This window comes from Natrix helvetica (assembly GCF_964273705.1).
Source record: "Natrix helvetica genome assembly, chromosome: 1".
Classification (NCBI taxonomy): Eukaryota; Metazoa; Chordata; class Lepidosauria; order Squamata; family Natricidae; genus Natrix; species Natrix helvetica.
Window position 1 is genome coordinate 89,573,935 of NC_138548.1, and position 26,097 is coordinate 89,600,031.

A 26,097-nucleotide genomic window follows, 5' to 3' on the forward strand; every position below is an offset into this window, starting at 1 on the left:
GGTGTACAGGTACCAAATTAAAAACCATACAAATAATAATTTGAATTTGAATTGAATTTATTATATTTGTTAGCCGCTCCCTCTCCACGAAGGGACTCGGGGCGGCGTACAATAAATAAAAACACAGATTATACAATTAAAACATTTCACAGAGGAGGTGTCAAAATTGCATAGTACAATACATAGTAATAGTCTTAATAAAATTAAAATTAAAATACCCCAATAAATTACAAATTTAAAAGATTGCCAGGAGGATAAAGATGGAACTATCATTGAGCCAGTCCGGCTAGTTGAAAAAGGTGGGTCTTGAGTTTTGAACGGAAGGAGCGGAGGTCGGTAGTAATCCTAATGTCGGGGGGGAGGTCATTCCAGAGGGCTGGGCCCATCACAGAGAAGGCCCTGCTCCTGGGCGCCGCCCTCTGGCACTGCTTAGTGGACGGCACCCGGAGAAGTCCCTCTCTGTGAGAGCGAATTGGTCGTAGGGATGTATGGGGCAGGATGCGATCCCGCAGGTAGCTAGGTCCTGTGCCATGGAGCGCTTTGAAGATGGTAATCAACACCTTGAAACGCACCCGATAGACCACAGGGAGCCAGTGCAGCTCGCGCAGGAGAGGTGTTATATGGGAGTATCTAGTACTCCCCATAATCACCCGCGGGGCCGCATTCTGGACCAACTGTAGTCTTCGGGTGCATCTCAAGAGGAGCCCCATGTAGAGGGCATTGCAGTAGTCTAGGCGGGACGTCACCAGCGCGTGAGTGACTGTGCAAAGGGCATCCCGGTCCAATAGGCGGCGCATTTGGCGCACCAGGCGAACCTGGTGGAACGCCCCCCTTGCCACGGCTGCCACATGGTCATCCATGGACAGCCGGGCATCCAGGAGGACGCCCAAATTGCATGCCCGTTCCATGGGGGCCAGTTGCTCGCCCCCAATGGCCAGAGATGGGATCATCTGGTTGAACCGGGGGGCCGGAAGCCACAGCCACTCCGTCTTGGAGGGGTTGAGCCTGAGTCTGTTGTCACCCATCCAGACCCGTACGGCTTCCAAACACCGGGACATCATTTCGACGACCTCGTTGGGGTGGTTCGGGGTGGAGATGTACAGCTGCGTATCATCAGCGTACAGATGATATCCCACCCCAAAACCACGAATGATCTCACCCAGCGGCTTCATATATGTGTTGAACAGGAGAGGCGAGAGGACCGATCCCTGCGGCACCCCACAAGTGAGAGGCCTTAGGGTCGACCTCTGCTCCCCTGCCAACACACATTGCGTCCAGTCAGAGAGGTAGGAGCAGAACCACCGTAAAACGGTGCCCCTTACTCCCAGCCCCTCCAGACGGTGCAGTAGGATACCATGGTCGATGGTATCAAAAGCCGCTGAGAGATCTAATAGGACCAGGATAGAGGAACAACCCCTATCCCTGGCCCTCCAGAGATCATCTATCAATGCGACCAAGGCCGTCTCTGTGCTGTGCCCGGGTCGGAAGCCGGACTGGCGTGGGTCTAGATAATCATTTTCCTCCAGGTGACGTGGGAACTGTTGGGCCACCACACTCTCTACAACCTTCGCTAAAAAGGGAAGGTTGGAGACAGGACGATAATTGGCTAGCTCCGTTGGGTCCAGGGAAGGCTTCTTGAGTAAGGGTCTCACAACCGCCTCTTTCAAGGCGGCCGGTAGGACCCCTCACCCAATGAAGCGTTCACTAGTCCCAAGAGCCAGTCTCATGTAACCTCCCAGGATGCCAGTACAAGCCAGGAGGGACACGGGTCCCAGGAACATGTGGTAGCTCGTAGTCGCCCACGCAACCTGTCCAAATCTTCGATGGCAACAGAGTCAAACTCTTCCCAGGATGGTCTCTCAAGACTCGCCTCGGGCGTCCCTCCTAGCCCGCTGAGGGGGACCCATTCCCTCCGGATTTGAGCGATTTTATCCTGCAGATATTTCCCAAATTCCTCTGCCCTGCCCTGTAGAGGGGCTTCCCGCGGCCTCTGCGATATAAGGGAGCGGGTCACCCGAAGTAGGGCGGCAGGGCGGTTATCTGCGGACGCAATAAGGGTGGCACAATAAGGGCGGCACAATAATAAATATAATTAAAATCGGATTAAACTTTAAACCCCTGTACATATTTATAAAAATTAAAAACTTAGCCTTAAGACCAACCCATGCAAATTAAAAATACAGACTGAGGTGGGAGAGCTGGAATTAGGCCAGGCCGGCCAGATTAAACAGGTGGGTTTTGAGCTTCTTGCGAAAGGAGCGGAGGTCCGTGGTTGTTCTAATATCAGGGGGAAGGTCATTCCAGAGGGTCGGGCCCATCACAGAGAAGGCCCTTCCCCTGGGCGTCGCCCGCTGGCACAGCCTAGTGGACGGCACCCGGAGGAGTCCCTCTCTGTGTGAGCGGATCGGCCGAAGGGATGTGTGGGGCAGGATACGATCCCGCAAATAACTAGGTCCTGTGCCATGGAGCGCTTTGAAGATGATAATCAGCACCTTGAAACGCACCCGAAAAGCTACAGGTAGCCAGTGCAGCCCGCGCAGGAGAGGTGTTACGTGGGAGTATCTAGCGACTCCCGAAACTGCCCGCGCGGCCGCATTCTGAACCGACTGCAGTCTTCGGGTGCATCTCAAGGGGAGCCGCATGTAGAGAGCGTTACAGTAGTCTAGCTGGGATGTCACAAGCGCATGGGTGACTGTGCGAAGGGCGTTCCGGTCCAATAGGGGACACAATTGGCGCACCAGGCGAACCTGGTGAAACGCCCCCCTTGCCACGGCTGTCACATGGTCGTCCATTGACAGCCGGGCATCTAGGAGGATGCCCAAATTGCGTACCCGATCCACGGGGGCCAGATGTTTGCCCCCAATGGCCAGTGATGGAATCAGCTGGTTGAACCGGGGTGCCGGTAGCCACAGCCACTCCGTCTTGGACGGGTTGAGCTTGAGTCTGTTACTTCCCATCCAGATCCGTATGGCTTCCAGACACTGGGACATCACTTTGACGACCTCGTTGGGGTGGTTCGGGGTGGAGATGTACAGCTGCGTATCATCAGCGTACAGATGATATCCCACCCCAAAACCACGAATGATCTCACCCAGCGGCTTCATATATGTGTTGAACAGGAGAGGCGAGAGGACCGATCCCTGCGGCACCCCACAAGTGAGAGGCCTTAGGGTCGACCTCTGCTCCCCTGCCAACACACATTGCGTCCAGTCAGAGAGGTAGGAGCAGAACCACCGTAAAACGGTGCCCCTTACTCCCAGCCCCTCCAGACGGTGCAGTAGGATACCATGGTCGATGGTATCAAAAGCCGCTGAGAGATCTAATAGGACCAGGATAGAGGAACAACCCCTATCCCTGGCCCTCCAGAGATCATCTATCAATGCGAACAATGCCGTCTCCGTGCTGTGGCCGGGCCGGAAACCGGACTGGCGTGGGTCCAGATAATCAGTTTCCTCCAAGTGGCGTGGAAACTATTGTGCCACCACACTCTCTACAACCTTCGCCAGAAAGCAAAGGTTGGAGACGGGATGGTAGTTGGCTAACACAGATGGGTCCAGGGAAGGCTTCTTGAGTAGGGGCCTCACCACTGCCTCTTTCAGGATGGCCGGCAAGAACCCCTCACTCAAAGAAGTGTTGACTAACTCCTGGAGCCAGCCTCGTGTGACCTCCCAGGATGCCAGTACAAGCCAGAAGGGACACGGGTCCAGTAAACATGTGGTGGCTCGCAGTCGCCTACGCAACCTGTCCATATCGTCGGAAGCAACAGAGTCAAACTCTTCCCAGAGTGGAGCCTCAAGACCCACCTCTGACGTCCCCTCTAGACCACTAGTAGGGACCAACTCGCTTCGAATCTGAGCGATTTTGTCCTGCAGATACTCCCCAAATTCCTCTGCTCTACCCTGCAAAGGGGCTTCCTGCGGCCTCTGTTGAAGGACGGAGCGGGTTACCCCAAACAGGGCGGCAGGGCGGTTATCTGCGGACACAATAAGAGTGGCACAATACTGACGCTTGGCCACTCTTAATGCCACAAGGTAGGTCCGTAAATGGGCTCTCACCTGTGATCGGTCAGATTCAGAGCGTGACAATCTCCATCTGCTCTCTAGGCGTCTCTTGCGGTGCTTCATCACCCTCAGCTCCTCGGTAAACCAAGGGGCCTGGGTGGTTTGCTGCCGCAAGAGAGGCCGCAAAGGCGCAACCCAGTCCAAGGCCCCGGTGGCTGCACTGTTCCATGCAGCCACTAGGTCCTCCATCCGGGTGCGGGTCAGGGCTACAGGAAATGGCCCAAGCTCCATCTGGAACCTATCAGGTTCTATCAGGCGTCTGGGGCGGAACCATCTTGGACATTCCGGTTCCGCCTCCCCGCGATGGGGAGTAGCGGCTGGGAAGTCGAGCCGGAGAAGTGAGTGGTCTGACCATGACAGGGGTGTAATAACTAAATCCCCTACTCCCAGATCACTCCTCCATTGGCCAGAGACAAAGATAAGATCCAGTGTGTGAGCTCCCTCATGTGTGGGGCCCTGAATTACTTGGGTCAGGTCCATGGCTGTCATGGAGGCCATGAACTCCCGAGCTACCTCGAATGTCTCCCCTACCAATGGCAAGTTAAAGTCCCCCATGACCAACAGCCTGGGGGTCTCAACTGCCATCTCGGCGATCACCTCGAGGAGCTCGGGCAGGGCTGCTGATGCATAGCGAGGAGCCAAGTATACAATCAGCAAGCCCAACTGTCTCCCTGGGCCCCACTTCACGCATAGGGACTCACAACTGGTTATCTGTGGCACAGTTGTCTCTCTCGGCTCGAGGCCTTCCCTCACAATGACTGCTACCCCACCACCCCTGCCTAGTGCCCGTGACTGATGAAATGCACGGTAACCTGGCGGGCACATTTCCACGAGAGGGAGACCTCCCTCGTGGCCCAGCCAGGTCTTCGTGATTCCTGCCAGGTCCGGCTCCCCCTCCGACACCAAGTCGTTAATGAGGGGGGCTTTGTTGATCACGGACCTGGCATTGCGTAGCATCAGTCTCAGGCCCTGGCTCTGTAGGGCCTGACCACTTAGATTGCGGGGGTTGGGACATATGACCGGCCGTACCCAATGACCACGGCCACGGTCTCCCAACCGGTGATGAGATCTCTGGCTACCCTCGCACCTGCCCCTCCCCACGACCGTCGGAATAAAAAGACCCTCTTCTGGAGTATCACTACTCCCCCCCCTTAATGGCTCCGCTCACTTCCTTATTAACTCCACCCGCCGGCTTGGCATTGGTCCCTCCCTCAGTCTGACAATTAAGTTGAGAGTGGACTTTCACAAGTCCTTTGTAAAGGTTAAACATTACTGCATAGAGTTTTATACTGTTCCTTACAGTGTTTGTATTCTCTAATCCTTTGTGAAGGTCAAACATAAATTTATGTGGGCTTTACAGTATTCTTAAGTATGCGTGTTCTACCAATCAGGATGAAATATACATGGGAATTACTTTTGATTCTAAAGAATGCTAGATTTTCTATTAATAGTAAGTATTTCCATTTTAATCTACAGCATTATTTAATTTACTTGGTTCTTTATTTTCCCGAGATTCCTTCTACCCTCAACACTTGCAAAGTTAGTTAAACAGACTAAAATAATTTAAACAAATGCATTCCCTTTTCTTCCTGGGTTCAAAATGTTATATATGAAACTAATTGTTGCCTTGTCTTTTGTGTTTTTAGCTGAATGTAATATATGCTGAACATGCCCCGTAGTCCAACATCAAGTGAAGATGAGATGGCTCAGAGCTTTTCAGATTATTCAGTGGAATCAGAATCAGATAGTTCCAAAGAAGAAACCATTTACGACACCATCAAGGCGACAGCAGAAAAGCCAAGTAGCAAAATGGAAGATGCCCAGAATAATACATTAGTGATTCGGATTATAATACCAGATCTACAGCAAACTGTAAGGACAACCCCATGAAAACATCACTTGATCAAATTTATTCAACAGTGTGATTAGAATGTTTAATGATAAAATTTCTTGGTTGTTTTTCGGAAATATAAAATAAAAAAAATACATGCAGAGCAATTAAAGAGAATGTGGATTGTAGCTTGATGAATATAAGTAGTCCTTAGTTAAGTGTGGCAATTGAAACTGGACATTCTATCACTAAGCAATGTGATCATAAAGCACCAAATTATGTGATAGTGCCAACTTACAACAGCAGTTCCAATAATTCTAGTTGTAGCCCTTGGGCAAATCCTGCACAGTTGTTAGATGCAATGTCACCATTTGCATTTGCAACCTCCTGCTGGATTCCCTATTGACTTGTCAGAAACTGGCAGTAACAGTACAGCTCCTAATCAGTTTTGCCTTCTTTGGCTTTCCAAAATAATCTTAAGTGATACTATTTGGTAGGGAGGTAATTAATTAAAATGGAACTTAGAAAACGTCATGTATTTGAGGTAGACCAGGCCAGGAAATAGGGACTATAAGAAACATTAGAACTCTGTTGATATAGGCTATAATTACAGAATCTTGAAAGCCTGAGGGAAAAAAAGGTAGATTAGTTTTAGATCACAATGATATTTTACTGTTTTGTTCATATAGTAGGTATTGAAACCAAAAGTCATAAAATAGTATTGAAAAATATGATTCAGTTAAGTATAAGCTTCCAGTCACATTGACTGGGGAATAAGAGATTAAACTGTGTGCTTTTATCACCAGAAACAGGAAGCAGAATGCTAATGCATTTTCCAAAAATGGATATCCATGCAACTATTGTCATTTAGAAATATTGGATGAATAATGAGTGAAAGCACATATAGATTGCGTTATTGCTCTCTGTAGTTGATGGTGACTAAAATATAAAAATTTAATAAGCCATATTTATTTAGCACTATTTTTTCAATACTGAAATGTTCATTTCATTTGTATAGAAAAATCAAGAATAACTGGCAAAAAGTGCCTTAACATTCTGTTTCCATTCCACCTTTACTTAATTGATGTTTTGCTGAAAGACATGAGAGGAAGGGCTCCTGTTTATTCCTTTTAATGGAAAATACATTCTGTCTTAGCTAAATCCTATTTTTTTTCATTTGTTTTATGTGAATAGATAGTAGTTCACTGAAGGATCACAAGTAATTATTTCACCCATCTTAATATTTAAAATCTTTTGGAGAGGTAGAAATTTTATTATTTATTGTACAGATATCTGAGAGGAATTATTGGAGCAGAAGATTTTCATGACTATTAACTTCTGATGTGCAAGAAATTTGGGTCACATTTTAATATCAATTTTTTTTATTTATGGCAATGAAGTTCTCCATTCAGAAGTCTATGGGAAAATGAATTAGACAAAATATTCTGTAATTTACAATGTAGGGTGCATTTAAAAAGAAATCTCAGACTGATACAGTATTAAGTTCAACTAAATAAAATAAATAAATAAGTAAGTAAGCTTTGTATTAGATCCTAGATTGTAACATTTCAGGAAATCTTTCTAAAAGCTCATAAAGTGTCTTCTCTGAGGATAAAGTTTAACAATAAAGATATAAATATCTGAATAGCCAAACTCAGAGAGCATCAAGTTCAACCCTAAGCTACGAATGATATCTTCTAATTGTAGACTGCATGCATTCCATTTGTATGCACCTATTTCATTCTGGAGATCAGCTGTCTTGCTACAGCTGTGCTTGGGAGAAACTCTCAGATTAGCAGAGAAGCAGTGGAGCATATGAAAAAGCTGACCATCTATGCTCTCATGTTGTCAATTGATATATTATACAATAAATGAAATAGCCAAAGAGCATTTTATTTCATTTCATTTCATCTGTATTTTTCATTCTTATTGCAGAGATTAAGTACTAACAATTTAACTAGGAAGGTGTACGCTATTTCAGGTTCAGAATCAGAACCTTCTCCAAAAAAATGAGCCTGTGTTTCCCCATATTTTGGCATAGATTTAGCGTTATACATTATACATCAAGTATCATTAAATGAAGTGTATTTAATCTTTAAAAAGATGGTATGTTTTCTAAGTATATTAAAATTCAGTATGCACTGAGCAGTTAGTCAACTGGGAATTTAATAGCCACATAATTTTCCTGTCACAGTTGTTCTTCAAGCAATACAAACAATTTGCTTAGTTATTTTTTTAAACTCCCTTTTGAATGTTAGTATATAAAATGCTCAAAATAATTTCACCCTTCTTTATTGGCATGTTCACTGATACTAGAGAACATCTTCCATGAATGCTAGTTGACATAATCTTATTCTCCACATGGCTTGCAAACCTGCATGTTTATTTTTCATAGAAAACAAATACTTCTAGTTTGTAGCTAAGAGCATTATCTTGGATAGAGCTATTACATGAAAGAATATGTACCTGTAAGTACATTCATACTTTATTAAATAGCTTATGTATTTAAAAATGAATTATGGTCCTCTAAAATATACACCAAGATGAAAATAATTTTGTAATCCAAAGTGATTTTCAGTTGTCACTTTCCTATTACACAAAACTCATTGAAAGGGTTTGAGATGGAAGGACAAACCCTCCGTGTTGTGCTTTATGGTGGAAGACTATGAAAAGTGTTTCCATCCTCTGACAGAACTTTAGTTTGTACTTCCTGTGGATCCAGTCATATATTTCTTTATTTAAAATGAAATTTACTTTTGCTTAAACATGTTTAAATTTTGAGCATACTTAAAAAACTGATCCTTAGTGACATCTTTTTTCCTCAGTAAAGTACTAATACTGTTTATTAATACAGAAAAATTCTCTGCTCAACTTACAGAACTATTTCACTTTGAGCAGTTCAGACTGATTACACACACACACACACACACACACACAAAGCGAAATGCCACTCATGTATCATCACGAAATCTCCAGAACCGTAAAGCCTATAAACTTGAAATTTAGCACGTATGTTCCTCTTGGATTCTAGGTGCTTAGTAAGAAAGGATTTTTTGAAATGATCATCATATCATTAGTATGATATGATATTATATTTTTATTAACATGCTCTGATGCTAAGGACTTAGACATTCTACTCCCCCTCCCCACATGAAAAGAACTCTGTTCCAACTGCCATTTGGGCATGGGCGTGACCAGCCCATGACTCATCTGGCCTGCTGGCTGGCAGTTTAGACATTCTACTCCTTCTCCCCACCTGAAAAATGCTCTGATGCTAAGGAGTTAGACATTCTACTCGCCCTCCCCACCTGAAAAGAACTCTGTGTCAGGCCTGTAGTTATGTTCTTTTTAGGATCTTTGGCCTGCCACACTTTCTTATAATTTTCTATGCTGTTTCAATAGTGTAGTAGTTGGGAGGGGGGAATAGAAAGGAGTAGGATTGTAGAATGGATTGTTGACATTCTTTTGTAGAAGCCAAGGTCATCTTTTGTCTCAGCACCTCGACACCTGGCCGGAAGAAGATGGGTGTACATGCCAGCATGGAAGATGATGATTGGAACATGTGATGGATTTGTGGGTGTGGGGAGATATCATGAACTTTCAACTAGGTGAACTTACAGGATGTAATTCAGAGTTGAAATTCCATAGCCGTACTAACATGCCTGCGGAATAAATTGCACCATTAAGGATGTTTTGCCTTGGACAATGATTTATTTCTGCATGGTATTTAGAACCCTAACATTATTTCAACTCTCTACTTTAAAAATATTTCACTAGCTCCCTCCCCTTATCAAGGGGGAAGGGCTGGTGATGGAAGATCTGGTGATGTGGGTCTCGGCATTCCCAATGCTGACCGGGACAGCGTAAATATCAGCGAAGAATAAATGAGAAGCTTTTGGTGATAAGAAGAGGAGTACGGAACTTCAAAGGCAATGGAATGCTGTTTCCAGTTTAATTGCATCTGGAGGAATGCAGGAGGAGACGCGACAAGACGAAGGAAATCTCAGAAAACTTCTTCAGCAAACTGTGAGTGCATGCTCCCCCTCCTTCCCCCCCAGCTTAGAAGCAAGATTGGAAAAAAAACACCCTTAGAACGGAGGTTTGGGCTCCTTCCAGACGGCAATAAATAAAATGGCTTATCACCATGCAACTAGCTGGAAGAAAGATTCCCTTTCAAAATGGGAATTTCAAAGGAGGCAGGAAGAAGGAATTTTTCCAGCATCTGTCACTTGCAAGCCACCACAAATGGGGCTGCAACCAGTAAATGAAGCAAATTGGGCAGTAAATTGGGCTTTCCTCCCAGGACTTGGATGGAAGAGATGCTACTTACAAACTCCTTTGCCATCAGCATGGGGAAATGCTCCAAGCCAGCAGAGGGCACCTACTTGGCCCATAACTCCTCCAAGCCAGCAGGAGGGTCCTTGGCACGTAAAACCCCTTAGCCAGCCATCAATGGTTGAGCTGCAACCTGTGAAGCAGGCAACCCCGGGATGGGTCTTAACCCCAGGTCATGGATGGGAGGGATGCCAGTGGGCACCTGCCCTCCCTCAGCAGATGGCACCATGGCAGATAGCTGGGCAGTGGCCAACCGAGGGATTGACCTCCCCACCGGTTCCAGTCTCCCCTGCAAGGCCCAAAAAGGTTCTTACCAGACCTTCCTACAGAGAAGAAATCTCCATGGAAGAAGGGATTACCAAACAGAGGCCTGCATTGTGGATGGCGGGAAAATGTGCGCCTGCAAGGCCCCAAGTGGTTCTTACCCCACCTTCCTACAGAGTAGCAATCACCAACATGGAAGAAGGGATTACCAAAGCCAGGCCTGCAAGATGGGAAGCGGGACAAGGTGCATCTGCAATGCCCCAAAAGGTTCTTACTCCACCTTCCTACAGAGAAGCAATCTCCACCATGGAAGAAGGGTTTACCAAGGGGGCAGCTGCAAGTTGGAGAGCAAGGCAGTGTGATGAAACGGTTCCTGAGTTTAGAGATGTAACTAGGTTCCATTCCTCGTGGGGCCCAATTAAATGCCACCATTGTTGTCAACTTGGCCACAGAGCGTCAGAGTGCTTGGCTCCAGCCCCAATGCCACAAACGTGCGCACCAACCACCATGGCGGTAAAGAGAGGGTCCCAGATGCCACCACAGAAGAGTCATCTGGGCCAACAACCTCTGGAAGAGGATCCCCAACTTAAGGTGAGGAAGTGTCCTACCAAGGGGGAGGCCTCGGAAGAGGAAAAGGGCAGACAATCTCCGGAGGAGGATCCCCAACTTAAGGTGACAAAGAGTCCAACTAAGGGGGAGGCCTCGGAGGGGGAAAAGCCTAAACGACCTCTGGAAGAGGATCCCCAACTTCAGGTGGCGAAGAGTCCTACCAAGGGGGAGGCCTCGGAGGAGGGAATTGCCGAAGAACAAATGTGTGTACCAGTCGCCATGGTGGTAAAGAGAGGGCCCCAGATGCCTGCACAGAAAAGTCATCTGGTCCAACAACCTCTGGAAGAGGATCCCCAACTTAAAGTGACGAAGTGTCCTACCAAGAGGGAGACCTTGGAAGAGGAAAAGGGCAAACAATCTCCGGAGGAGGATCCCCAACTTAAGGTGACAAAGAGTCCAACTAAGGGGGAGGCCTCGGAGGAGGAACAAGGCCAGCCGTGGATGATTGAATCCAAGAGCCCAGAACCTACAGCACCTGCAGCAGAGAGCCCTAAACGGCCATGGGAAGAGGTCGCAATGGACCTCATCATGGAACTCCCAGACAGCAGTGGGCATAAAGTAATTTGGACTGTTATTGATTTGTTTTCTAAGCAGGCACACTTCATTGCTTGCCCAGGATTGCCATCCGCAAACGAATTAGCGAAAATGTTTGTGAAACACATTTATCGCCTGCATGGAGTACCCAAGAGGATCATTTCAGACCGCGGAGTCCAGTTCACAGCCAAGTTCTGGAGAGAGGTCCTGAGATCTATTGGGTCCACACAAGAACTGAGCTCAGAGGTTCATCCCAGCATGAACGGTGCAGCAGAGGGAGCCAATGCAGTGGTGGAACAATACATCAGGTGTTTTGTGGACTATCAGCACGACAACTGGTCGGACTTGCTACCCGTCGCCGAAGTGGCGTACAACGATGCGGTCCACAGCAGCAGAGGATTAGCAGGTTTCCAGATTACCAGTGGCATGGAAGTTGTTGCCATGCCTGAGTTGCCTAGAGAACCTCCTTCTTTCATGTCTTTGAGTGAATGGACAGACATGCTAAAGAAAGGATGGGAGAATACGAAGAAGGCTCTAGCAGTTGCGGCAGAAGCCTACCAGAAGCAAGATGATCAACATCGCTCACTCCTAAACCCCTACCGTGTGGGGGACAATGTTTTTCTATCTACCAAATACATAAGATTAGAAATGCTTAGCAAGGAATTGGGTCCAAAATTTCTAGGTCCATTCCCAATAGTGAAGATAGTTAACTCAGTTACAGTTCAACTCAGTCTACCCAGAAGTCTAGGGGAAATTGACCCAGAATTTCATTGTAGCTTGTTGAAACCAGTAATTGGGTCTAACAGAAGAGCATCCACCCAAGCTCAATCTCCTCCTTTAGTGATGGAAGGGGAAACACAATCTGAGGTGGAAAAAATTGTAGATTTCAGGCTGAATAGGGGTTGCTTACAGTACTTAGTGCATTGGAAGGGTTACCCTTGGTCTGAAGCTAATTGGGTGAACAGTGGGAACCTAAAAGTGGAGAAGTTAGGAAAGCAAGTCAATGGGAAGTTTCCCGAGAAGTCAAGGGGTTCCCCTGGGTGGAGAAAAGGTGGTTAATTTTGTTATGTTAACTTTTATGTTATTCTCTTTGCAGGAAACGTTTTTCTTTTGAGGAGAGGCCGCCTGTCAGGCCTGTAGTTATGTTCTTTTTAGGATCTTTGGCCTGCCACACTTTCTTATAATTTTCTATGCTGTTTCAATAGTGTAGTAGTTGGGAGGGGGGAATAGAAAGGAGTAGGATTGTAGAATGGATTGTTGACATTCTTTTGTAGAAGCCAAGGTCATCTTTTGTCTCAGCACCTCGACACCTGGCCGGAAGAAGATGGGTGTACATGCCAGCGTGGAAGATGATGATTGGAACATGTGATGGATTTGTGGGTGTGGGGAGATATCATGAACTTTCAACTAGGTGAACTTACAGGATGTAATTCAGAGTTGAAATTCCATAGCCGTACTAACATGCCTGCGGAATAAATTGCACCATTAAGGATGTTTTGCCTTGGACAATGATTTATTTCTGCATGGTATTTAGAACCCTAACACTCTGTTCCAACTGCCATTTGGGCATGGGCGTGACCAGCCCATGACTCATCTGGCCTGCTGGCTGGCAGTTTAGACATTCTACTCCTTCTCCCCACCTGAAAAATGCTCTGATGCTAAGGAGTTAGACTGAAGGAGAGAGGGGGATAAGATAGGAGAGGCCTCTGTGGGGCAAACCTGAGGGAGAGAAGGGGATAGGAGAGGATCAATGGGGCCAGCCTGAGAGAGAGAAGGAGAGAGGATAGGCCAGTCGTAACTACTCAATAATTTTCAAGTGGAAAGTGTCAATTTATCAAGTCCGATCACATAGTTTCATAGTGGAGCACGGGTATCCAGCTAGTGTATGATCTTATAAATGCTACTTTTATTTTTAGGGATACTTCCTGATTAGTCTTTCAAAGGTTTAATATAGGTGATGCCGAATAAGTACGTATATAATCCCCTGTACTGTATATTACTTTTTTTTACAAAAATCTAATCCCTCAAATCTATTGATATAAATAGATCATATATTTATATATTTATGTTTAATATAAATTCTATGAAAACATTTCCTTGGGAATAAAGACATCTTAACTTGGCCCAGACTTTATTATTTGTTTTTTTAAAAATAGAGATTAATCCAAGTTAATTTCTGCTTAATACTTTAGATCAGAAACTTCCAAATGCTTTCAACTCACAGCACATACTGTACCTCAGAGATGTTGCTGAGACATGGGGGGATAAATGGAGGCAGTCTATCCTTGGTGATGTCATGGCAGCTGGGATTCTGAGCGATGTGACCCACCTGTGGAAATTTTGCATCACATTCTCAGAAAACAGCTGGTTTAGTTTTTATGTCATTCTACCAAATTTGTAATATAAATGCTTGATACACTCTATTTTTATGACAGCTTTAAATGCTGTGGTTTTACAATTTTCTGAAATGGTTGATTAATACTATGTATTAATCATCATCTCACTGATTAATATTTGGTAAATATGACATTATTTTAGGATTTGATTTTATACGAATCTGTTTATCAGGACCATGAAGCCCAAGAGGTTTACATCTGGTATCTGTTTACTCTTGTCATGTTCTCATCATAAATAAATAATAATTTTGGGATTATTAACCTAAGGGGCTTTCTTGTCAAATCTTTGCTAATAATGCTTCAGTTTTAGCTTTGTAAATAATTAGCTAACTTTTCATGGTCATAGAATCTTCTGAAAAGAAATTTGGGAACTTATGCAGTTAGCCTTCATCTCCTTGAACATAATATATGTGACTGCCTGTAATGCTAACTTCATGGTGTATTTATTCTGGTTTTGGCATGATGTATTGTGTGAAAAAACATTAACTTGATTCTGCCTGTTGGTTAAAACTGTTTGTGAGCTAGCAGTTTGCTGATATAGGCTATTAGAATTACTTGGTAATAATTTGCCCATTTACAGCTTTGGTTCCCAATTTAAATATGTTTAGTCAGTACCAAATTAACTTGATCTACTCTGGTTTTCCTATTATACATCAAATATTGCTCAATGAGGTGTACTTAATTTTCAAAAAGAAGGTAGGTTTTCTAAGCAGTATATTAAAATTCAGCATGCACTGAGCAGTGAGCACACTGGGAATGTAATAGTCACATAATTTTCCTGTCATGGTTCTTCAAGCAAGAACAATAATTTGCATAACTTTTTTTTAAAATCCAATATTCTGTTGCAATCTATTCCCTAAACTAAGTTTTAAGGGGTACTTATTTGAGGGGTCCTTGGTGCTCTCTGAGCTAGCTTGTTTTCTTCCAGATGTTTCATTAACCAAACTAGGTAACATCATCAGTGCTAGTGCTATTTGGGTAACAAAATATCTGCAAAAAAACAAGGAAGCTCAGAGAGTACCAAGGACCCATCATTTCAAGCATGAGCTACAAATATTCTCTTTCATTAGGATACCTATTTAGAAATATGAATCAGACAGATTTGGGATGGACAAGTTTGACCTCTATTGGCATTGAAATTCCAAATTGTTGGATCCTCTTTGGCTTTGGATAACAGAATTAACTTCAATCCATTATATATTTTGTGTAGTAGCACAAAAAACATCTCCCATTTGAAGCCATTTTTTCCAAGGATCCAGAATTTTATTTGACTCTGAACTAAATCTTGATTCAAATTAAGTTTATTGAATGAGGTGTAGATTTGAATTTTATGTTTATCTTCCTCGTGCTATGTCCAACTGAATTCAGTTGCATTTATCTATGAGGAAAAGCATAAGGTTGTATCAGATAAATTGCTACACTCCTTTTATAGTATCTAATAAGGTTTGTGATGTATTTAAATTCAGATTTCTTCAGCAAAGGTTAATACAATGCCATTATACTTGATTAGTTATATATACTATAATTAGTATAATATGTACTATAATTAGTTGAATTAATAGCATATAGTGGAAATGACCAAAATTATATATAGGTAATATGTGCATTAAATAATAAAATTAACTGTTTATCTGGTATAGAATTGCTGATATAGATATAAAAATTGTTGTGTGTGTTCTCTTTTTTTCTTTACAGAAGTGTCTTCGATTTAATCCTGAGGCTTCTGTATGGGTTGCAAAACAACAAATTCTTTGTACATTGAGTCAAAGTTTGAAAGATGTTCTCAATTATGGCCTATTCCAACCAGCAAACAATGGGAGAGAAGGGAAATTTTTGGATGAAGAACGTCTTCTTATGGAATATCCACAAAATATCAACAAGGGTGTTCCATCCTTAGAGGTATTTTTTTAAAAAAAACTTTATTTCAAGTTTAAATACTAATGAGCAGTTATAATTTTAACAATCTAGTGGTACAGACAAAGAAACCATTTATAGTTTGAGGATTGGCAGCTACATATTCCCTGTAAGGGCTGTGTTTAAGTTTTGGGGAATTTTGGGCAAAATATTTTGCCACTGTGGAAACCTTGCTAAAAGGCATAATAAATAAATAAAAATGTAAATAAGGGTCAGAACAACTATTTTAATCTAACTCCAGGACTGGGTTCCACTAACATTTCCATTCCATTAAATCTATTCTTTCTGATAAGCCTCAAGAATATTTGTATTTTATTTAATTATATTTGATAACCCCACATTTCCCTCACAGACTACAATTTGGAAATCACTGTGATAACAATTACATGTTTAATGCTCTTATAGTAATTTATTTATTTAGAACACATGGCGACTCCAGGTGGCTTACAGGACATATAAAATATAAAAGAAATAAAACAAAAATAATAAAAATAATAAAATAATAACCACCACCACCACCTCCCGATGACCACACACATTCATTCCAGCCATTTAATGGGCTCCATCCTGCTCTGGGTTCCCCAGGCCCGCTGGCAGAACCATGTCTTCAGGGCCTTCCGGAAGAATGTTAGAATGGGGGCCAATCTAATTTTCGGAGGGATGATGTACAGTGCTGTGTGATTATTAACCTCTTGGTTCAAAGGGAATATAGGTATCCTCACCTTATGACTACAATTAGAACCAGAATCTTGGTCATTGAGTGAAATGATTGTTAAGTGAGAGGTCACATGACTGCCCATATGATTGCTTTGCTTAAACCCAGCAGGTAGGTTGTTAAGCAGATGGAGTCCCAGATAAGGGATACCTCCCAGGGGTGAGGAAACCCTGAGAGCCTCTACTTAGGAGCTGAACAATATCCCTGCTGAAATTCAAGCAGAATTTTCAGCCTCTGAGCCCATATGTGGCCTATATTGGCTTCCCCCACTGTCTGAGGTCCCTGGTCCTCCTCACCTTACTGCAGTTGCTGTACATTCTTTGCTTGGATTTTGGCTCCCACTTATCTCTGGGAACTGGCTGAAAGAGTTGCCTGTTCAAAGAGTTCAGCTCACTTCTGTACATGAAAATGAATTCCTTTGGTGGGATGCAAACATGGATCTAAAATCTTCAGGATTTAATCTCACAGAAGGAGTTCGTCTCCCTTTGAAAGGCAGCTCTTTCAGCCAGTCCTCAGAGACAAGAGGCAGTCCTGTTGGCAGGCAGCAACTCAAAACTTTCTCTTCCTGCTTCCCCATTTAATTTCTGGTGAAGTCAATAGAGAAGATCGAAAATGGGAGTCACATTATTGCAGGGTCCTTGGCAATGGGTTGTAAGTGCAGACTGGTTGCCAAGCACCCAAATCACAATCATTTGTCCACAGGGGTGGTAGCGCAGCATTTTGCAATGGCTAGAAGTGCTTTGTGTGCTGTAAAGCATCTTTCTGAGGCCATCGTGATTCTGGGATGTTATTAAAAAGTTGTAAATCAAGTACTGCCTTTATTTAATTTTTGTAGATAGCCATAGGTATTATAAAACTTCTAAGACACTGAATTATTGAGTCTATGTATTCCAATTTTATTTTTATGGCTGATTATGAAAGTAAGAGCAGAGCATAGATAATGTTTCACTGCATTATAACTATATTATAATATTCAAATTATAACTTGTACAAATGTTGTGACTTTTATCTTCATCTGTAAGAATACCAGAGATATTTCTGAAAATGTTACTATTGTATCGTTGAATGCATGGTATTAAATAAGATACGGTAATAAGAATAATTATATTTGTATAAAACTGAGATTTATCATAGTTACAGTTAGTAATATTACTGTATGTGCACCAATTGTTTCCCATAATTAAGTGGAAATTAGAGTGGGTTATAGAGATATGCTCTTAGAGATATTCTAAGTTCTTACTATGTTTTCATCTTTGATTTGGACGTTTTGATAGACTTTGATTCTTTGGCCACAAGTCTATTGGATTTTTGAATTATTTCTCATAGAACTATTTGCTGTCTATCAATGCTACTTTTTCTTGATTGTAATCAGAAACTGAAAGAACATTGCAATCACTGTCTAAAGAGGAATGGAAGAATGAAATGAATGAAATGAATGTAACATTCAACAATCCAATCTAGTTAATTTGACTGAATAGAACAAAAACATGTTTAGACTAAAGGATTAGCTATTTGAAATTGAATGCCTGAATTTCAAGCTCCACTTCTCAATTATATTCATTTTAATAGGGATTCAATAGGAAAAGTTTATAGACTGACTGAGAAAATTTGGGGATGTAGTCCATTATAGCGTCCGCAGAGAACCGCCCTGCTGCCCTGTTTCGGGTGACCCGCTCCCTGCTTTCGCAGGGACAGCGGGACCCCCCATTGCAGGGCAGGGCAGAGGAGTTTGGGGAATACCTGCAGGATAAAATTGATCAGATCCGGAGGGGGTGGACCCACTCCAGTGCTCCAGAGGGGGCGTCCGAGGCTAGTCTTGAGATTCCACGCTGGGAGGAGTTTGACCCTGTTGTCACCGAAGATTTGGACAGGTTGCGCGGGCGACTGTGAGCCACCAGATGTTTACTGGACCCGTGTCCCTCCTGGTTGGTACTGGCTTCCTGGGAGGGTTCACGAGGCTGGCTACTGGGACTGGTGAACGCTTCGTTGGGTGAGGGCCTTTTACCAACCGCCTTGAAAGAGACGGTGGTGAGACCCCTGCTCAAGAAGCCTTCTCTGGACCCAATGGAGCTAGCAAATTATCGTCCGGTCTCCAACCTTCCTTTTTTAGCGAAGGTTGTTGAGAGTGTGGTGGCTCAGCAGTTCCTGCGCCACCTGGAGGAAGATGATTATCTAGACCCGCGCCAGTCCGGCTTCCGGCCCGGTCACAGCACGGAGACAGCCTTGGTCGTGTTGGTGGATGATCTCTGGAGGGCAAAGGATGGGGGTTGTTCCTCCATCCTTGTCCTATTAGACCTCTCGGCGGCTTTCGATACCATCGACCATGGTATCCTATTGCGCCGTCTGGAGGGGTTGGGGATCGGGGGCACCATATTGCGGTGGTTCCGCTCCTACCTCTCTGGCCGGATGCAATGTGTGTTGACAGGGGAGCAGAGGTCGACCCCGAGGCCCCTTACTTGTGGGGTCCCACAGGGGTCGATCCTCTCGCCTCTCCTGTTCAACACATATATGAAACCGCTGGGCGAGATCATCCGTGGTTTTGGGGTGAGATATCACCTGTACGCTGATGACACTCAGCTGTATATTTCCACCCCAAACCACCCCAACGAGGCTGTTGAAGTGATGTCCCGTTGTCTGGAAGCCGTGCGGGTCTGGATGGGTGACAACAGGCTCAGGCTCAACCCCTCCAAGACAGAGTGGCTGTGGCTTCCGGCACCCCGGTACAACCAGCACATTCCATCGCTGGCCATCGGGGATGAACAATTAGCCCCGGTGGAACGGGCACGCAATTTGGGCATCCTCCTTGATGCCCGGCTGGCTATGGAAGATCATGTGGCAGCCGTGGCGAGGGGGACGTTCCACCAGGTTCGCCTGGTGTGCCAATTGCGACCCCTTTTGGACCGGGAGGCCTTGCACACAGTCACTCACGCGCTGGTGACGTCTCACCTGGACTACTGTAATGCTCTCTACATGGGGCTCCCCTTGAGGTGCACCCGGAGACTGCAGTTGGTCCAGAATGCAGCCGCGCGGGTAATTATGGGGAGATCGAGGTTCTCCCATATAACACCGCTGCTGCGCGAGCTGCACTGGCTTCCTGTGGCCTACCGGGTGCGCTTCAAGGTGTTAGTTACCATCTTCAAAGCGCTCCATGGCATAGGGCCTAGTTACCTGCGGGATCGTGTCCTGCCCCATACATCCCTGCGGCCCATTCGCTCACACAGAGAGGGTCTCCTCCGGGTGCCGTCCTCTAGAGATTGTCAGAGGGTGGTGCCCAGGAGTAGGTCCTTCTCTGTGGCGGGCCCTACCCTTTGGAATGACCTCCCCCCAGACATCAGAACAACAACCGATCTCTGCTCCTTCCGTAGTAAACTGAAGACCCACCTGTTTCGGCTAGCCGGCCTGGCATAACTCGACAACTTTTCCACCCCTAGGTCATATTTAATTGTTAATTTTAGTTTTTAAACTATTAATGTTATTGGGGTTTTAACTTTTTTTAGTATTGTAATTATTTATTTATTTTTTACCTCCTCTGTACGATATTGTGCTGATTGTTGCTTGTGTACGTTGCCCCAAGTCCCTGTGGGGAGAGGGGGCGACTAATAAGTTTAAATAAATAAATAAATAAATAAATTATAGCAAAAACTATAATAGGGCTTTTCCTCAGTGATTCCTGGTATATTAAAAGAATAGGGTAAATGCCTGAACAATGTTACAGAATTGTTCACTCAACTATCATCCATAATTCATTAGGCTGTGCCCTTTGGCAACTATCACAAAAATTAATCTGCAAAGAAAGGAGAAAACAAATTGGGCAATGAATGGAAATGGGCAATACAAATTAATTTTGTACAGAGAAAAAGATCATGTGAGCCTCACCAGGTAGGCAGGGCGGGAAACATGACCAGATAAACTAATTCCACTTTAATGTAAAGCTACATTAACAGAATCTTGCAAGTATGAAAGTACAAATTCTCCTGCTATCACCTATATACTCTTAAGGGGGTGTTTCCCTTCAGAGCCTCTTGCTGTAGGCTCTTGTGGGCTCATTTTAAAATTTATTTCTCTGCTCATTATTCAGTTGTGGGCTTTCCCCTGCCCCCTTCATCTGACCATTTCCCAAATAGAAACTCTTCATCCAGTTTCCAGGGTAATTCCTGCATACCAGGTGATACCCGCAGTAGTTACTTAAAATATTTCATCTCCACTGGAATTGATGTGATTTTGGCAAATATATTTTAAAATGTTTGATCTCCACTTTGTGACTCCCGAACAATGCTAATTTGTAATTCCTCTGTAGCTCCTTTGCTTCCTTCTGAGCAGAAATAGATTTTCTATGGCTCACAGTATAGAAACTTCAGTTTCTAAAGTAAACCAAATGTAGTTAAACTTTTTGCTTATTTGGCAAACAGTTTCTGGAAGCTGAAAACAAGCTCAGTCAATATGCTACATGTTACTGCAGCCTGCCTGCCTGCCTGCCTGCCTGCCTGCCTGCCTGCCTGCCTGCCTTCCTTCCTTCCTTCCTTCCTTCCTTCCTTCCTTCCTTCCTTCCTTCCTTCTTCATGAGCACAAAAATCTTCCACAAAGGAATTTATAATTTGTGAAAAGATAGGAACATTTTCAATCAGATCATCAGTAAAAATATTGTTCACAAGTAAACAAAGCAAAGGATCTGTGATGTTAAGCCAAAAACATAGTTAAGGAAGCTTAATTTTGATCTAGTGAATAGATGAGTTGACAAATTGTGATTACCTGAAACATTACAAATTGAAACTGTGGACTGAAGTACTAACTCTGATCATCTCTAGACACAATCTGATTATGATTCCAGAAATAACCTATTGTTTTGCCTCTATTAACTAATGCACCAAAATTTAGAATCAGATAAAAAATGCAAGAAGATGAACTGTCGTCTTTGTACATATCTGTAAGCATAGAAAATGCTGCTGTACATGGTTCCATAGAACAGCTAATACAAAAGCTAGGTCAAAGAAATTTAAATGTTTTCTTGGATATTTTAATTTTATGATTCTTTTTATAAATCTCTTATAAGTATTTGAATTATTTTAGATATAATTATCTAAAAAAATAAGTATTACTCACATTTTATCCACTTTTCAGTTTTGCTACAAGAAAAGAGTCTATAGACAATCAAATCTTGATGAAAAACAAGTAGCCAAATTCCACAATAAGGTAAGTCCAAGTTCAAACAAAAATCTTTTGATGTTAATTATATACTATAGACTTTTGGTTGTTTTAAATGGAAACAGATAAAAACAATGTATTTTAATATGTTCCGAGAATCTAGGTTCTAACAGAACAGTTAGAATGTGACTTTGTGCAGACAAAATATGGATGGAAAGTATAATACAACTTTTTAGAAATTTTCTCATTAGAACTGTGAAGCTTCAGAAATAAGTTTCATATATTCAACTCAGATAAAAAAGAAATTCCAATATCTCATCTCCACATCTTCCCAAATGTATGATCATGCACTATATTCCAGATTAGTGCTTTCACAATAAAAGAACTGGAACATATAGAAGACCAATGATCTCATCCATAGTACAGATTCGTTCATAAAAAGTTATCGCATGTAGATATATAATACAAACTAGTCTTGCCAAAGGAAAGGGGCTATGAGAGCTAGTGCAAGACACATACGATGATGGGGTGATACAACTGCCAATCAAAGCAGGGTAATGCTGTGGGAGGATTGAACTGAGGAGAAGAGCATTTGGAAAACAAGAAATCACAGGAGCCTACTTTAGGAGACTCTTGAACCTATTAGAAAGATATAACTATATTTAGCATCAGAAACGGCAAGTATTGACACTCTGTAGATACAGTGAAATACTTAATGAACCAGTTTATAATGAAAAGTCACTGGGAATTGGACAGCGTATAAATTTAATTCATTATTATTGTTTAATTCATTATTAAATTAATTCAATATTATATTGAATATAACTCATTTTAAATTATTTTATAGAAATGAGTTTAGGGTTAGAAGTGACTGATCATCCTATACCTTTTCCCACGCTTCACCTGATCATGTTATCTCAAAGTCATAGAGAAATCAGAAAGGAAATTTGATGATGGCAGCAAGAGCAGCAAATCATTTGAGATCTTCAGAGTTAACGAATAAGATTTTAATTCTGAAAACCGAAAGATGCACCCACAACAAGAAGGCTGTATGGCAGGTTCTTTGCTCATGCTTTGTCTAAAACACTGTCCTTATCTTATACGTTGAAAATAATGTTAACAGTAACGTCTGGAGCAAAGTGCAATAATGCTCATGGTGACATCATTGCACAAATACTGCTGTTACAAACTTTCATTAGGACATATGACAATGTAAATTGCAACTTTGTTGTGATGGTGATGTTCCTCATAAAAGTCTCATAAAAGGCAAGATGGTAGTCACAACGGTCGATTGAAGCCTCACCTCTTTCTACATGTGTGCAATGTCAGTGAACTCTCCTGCTAACATTTGTACACACATGAATGTTAATCTATGACCATGGAATATCTCAATTAGATACAATATTGCTGTAGCAGTCAAATACCCAGCAATGATCTAGAATTTAAATAAAATATTTAGGAGGATAACAATGAGGAATATTTATACAAATTAGGGAAATAAAATATTGTATAAATAACCCAATATGCATTGATTAGTTTATTATTTGCAAATTATCCTAATCTTCGTTGAGGCCTCCAAGACATAGACATTTTACAGACTTGTTTTTTTAGCAACTACCATAGGATCTTGCTTCTAATTCTGCAAGGAGCACGTAGCCATTATAACTGATAGCCATTAATAATTTTATCTCTTATAATTTGGTCAATTGTAATTAACTCATGCATTTGTTAGATTGCATGTTAAATAATTCTAATCTTTCTGGAATGTCTTGTAAGATTTAAGATACACCTCACTTGAAATTTACAACTTAATATCTATTGTAAATCAGGAAAGCATTTCATGTCTATGCATTTACAACATCTCAATAATACATATATTCAGGATTGCATAAATTTAATTTTTGAAATATATTCCTTTGCAATTTTCCCCTGAACTCATATTTCAGAGGTAAATAAGTAGTAGGTGAGAAGATACATTGAATATGGACATTTTTGTCAATATTTATGCATGATTGTGTATCTAAAAATCTATCATTTTTCCCTCTTAAGTGAAATGCTTATTCCACAATAAATATTTTTCAATTTAATACTTTCAGGCTAATTTTCGAAAATTTATGGACCTTGTTCATCACCATTCAGTTGAAAAACTAATAAAGATGCTAGACCGAGGACTTGATCCTAACTATCATGACTTAGAAAGTGGAGGTATGAATTAAACCAAGCTCTTAATAAGACATGTATTTATTTAAAAATGAAAAGTGTTAAATGCATAAATTGATGAAAATGCATAATAAAATCCTAATAGTTGACTTCTAGACAGTTTGTTTTCATTCTTGTTTGCTGTAGAAACACCACTAACTCTGGCAGCTCAACTTAGCAAAACTGCAGAAGTAATCAAAGCACTAAAAAATGGAGGTGCACATTTAGATTTTAGAGCCAAAGATGGAATGACAGCGTTACATAAAGCAGCTAGAGCCAAGAATCAACTGACCCTGAAGGTAAATTGAACAAGGCCTATTGTTTAATAAAAGAAATAGAAGTAAAGAGTTCTGCGCTAATTTCCAGTGTGCTTAATGGGTTTTTAAATCTAGATTTGCTCAAAGATTTCTATCTTTGGCTTTTGGCTTTCAAGACTTATTTTCAAAGAAGAATTCATTTGGTAAAAAGGAAAAGGATGTGGAAGCTTTACTTTGTGAATTGTCACACAGTGTAATATTGGTCTTTAGGAAAATGGATTATAGGTAGTCTTTGACTTACAACCGCAATTGAGCCCAGGATTCCTTTTGCTAAGTAAATCATTTGTTCAATGAAGTTTTGCCCCATTTTATGACCTTTCTTCTCACAGTTGTTAAGTGAACCACCGTGGTTTTTAAGTTAGTAACACAGTTGGCTTCCTCATTGACTTTGCTTGCCAGAAAGTTGCAAAAGTGATCGCATGACTCCAGGGACAGTGTAACTATTATAAATATGAGTCAGTTGCCAAGCATCTGAATTTTGATCCTGCAAAATTTTGATCCTGGGGATGCTGCAATGGTCATAAGTGTAAAAACAGTTATAAACCACTTTTTTCAGTGCCACTGTAACTTCAAACTGTCACTAAATGAACTGTTGTAAGTCGACGACTATCTGTAGTTCAAAGGTTATTCATCAAGGTGGTTTCAATCAAATATATTTCTTCTGCTTGTTCTTTAATAATCATTAATTTTGCCTTGTAAATTTGAAAGCACAGATATTATGCTTGTAATACAAGCACAGTGTCAGTGTTCCAAATATCATGTAGAATTAAATCATTGTCCAAGGCAGTTATCCTTAAAGCTCCAATTTAATAAGACAGACATGTTGGCATTGTGCTATGAAATTTCAACTCTATTTTACATCCTGTGGGTTCACCCAGTTGAAAGTTCATCTCTATCCCCACACCCCATAATTCATCACATGTTCCAATTATCATCTTCCACGCTGGTATCTACACCCCTCTGCTTCCGGTCAGGTGTCGAGGTGCGGAGACAAAAGATGACCTTGGCTTTTAAGAAAGAATGACAACAATAAATACCACAATCCTACTCCTTTCTATCCCCCCCCTAATTACTACACTAATGAAACACATAGGAAATTATAAGAAAGTGTGGCAGGCCAAAGATTCTTAAAGGAACCTCTGCAGGCCTGACACACAGATTCTAGATTAGATTCTGAATTATTAGAACCCTATGAATTTCACTGTAGTGACAAAAACATGTACAAGGTGAGACTAGAAGAAATGCATGAATTTTCCCCTTTGTCTTTATTGTCAATTGGAAAAATCAGACTTTCTAAGTAAAATATACTTGCCAGCAGTAGCCCCACATTGGGGGAAAGGGGGGAATGAAGAATAATTGATCCAATAAATTCAGGAGTTCTGATAGCATGATTCAAGCCTGTCCCTTTCCTATGTACATCATGATGTTTCTTGACTTTGAAAAAGAAAGATTCTGCAGACATTACTAAGACGTACTATTATAGTCTGATTTTTTAATCCTAAAGAATAGCTAGCAAAAGTCCTCTAGGTTTAATGCAATGTATTTCCAAGTAAATAGTCATGCCGTGCTATTCATACCTTTGTGTATTTAACAATGGGAAACTTACTTGCTTTGCAGAGCACACAAACGTATACTTTTCTTAGTGTAGTGCGCGAATACAGCAAATTATGGTTTGCAAACCATAATCTATGGATTAGTATTATTTATAAAACCATCATTCTATTTAGTCAACAGATAATTGCTTAACCAAAAGGAAACAAACAATGTAGTTATATGGTTC

At 42.2% G+C, this 26,097-nt stretch overlaps 1 protein-coding gene across 7 annotated transcripts in view; it reads left to right on the forward strand.

Moving 5' to 3' along the window:
- Positions 1-26,097, forward strand: part of SHANK2 (SH3 and multiple ankyrin repeat domains 2) — a 367,712-nt gene that overhangs the window by 27,225 nt on the left and 314,390 nt on the right. For all 7 annotated transcript variants that reach the window (XM_081934542.1, XM_081934546.1, XM_081934547.1 and 4 more), the window contains exons 2-6: positions 5,708-5,933; positions 15,726-15,929; positions 21,778-21,849; positions 23,898-24,006; positions 24,148-24,299. In XM_081934542.1, coding sequence (XP_081790668.1) covers positions 5,721-5,933; positions 15,726-15,929; positions 21,778-21,849; positions 23,898-24,006; positions 24,148-24,299 — 750 coding nt within the window. In that variant the 5' untranslated portion in view covers positions 5,708-5,720. The remainder of the gene's footprint in view (positions 1-5,707; positions 5,934-15,725; positions 15,930-21,777; positions 21,850-23,897; positions 24,007-24,147; positions 24,300-26,097) is intronic.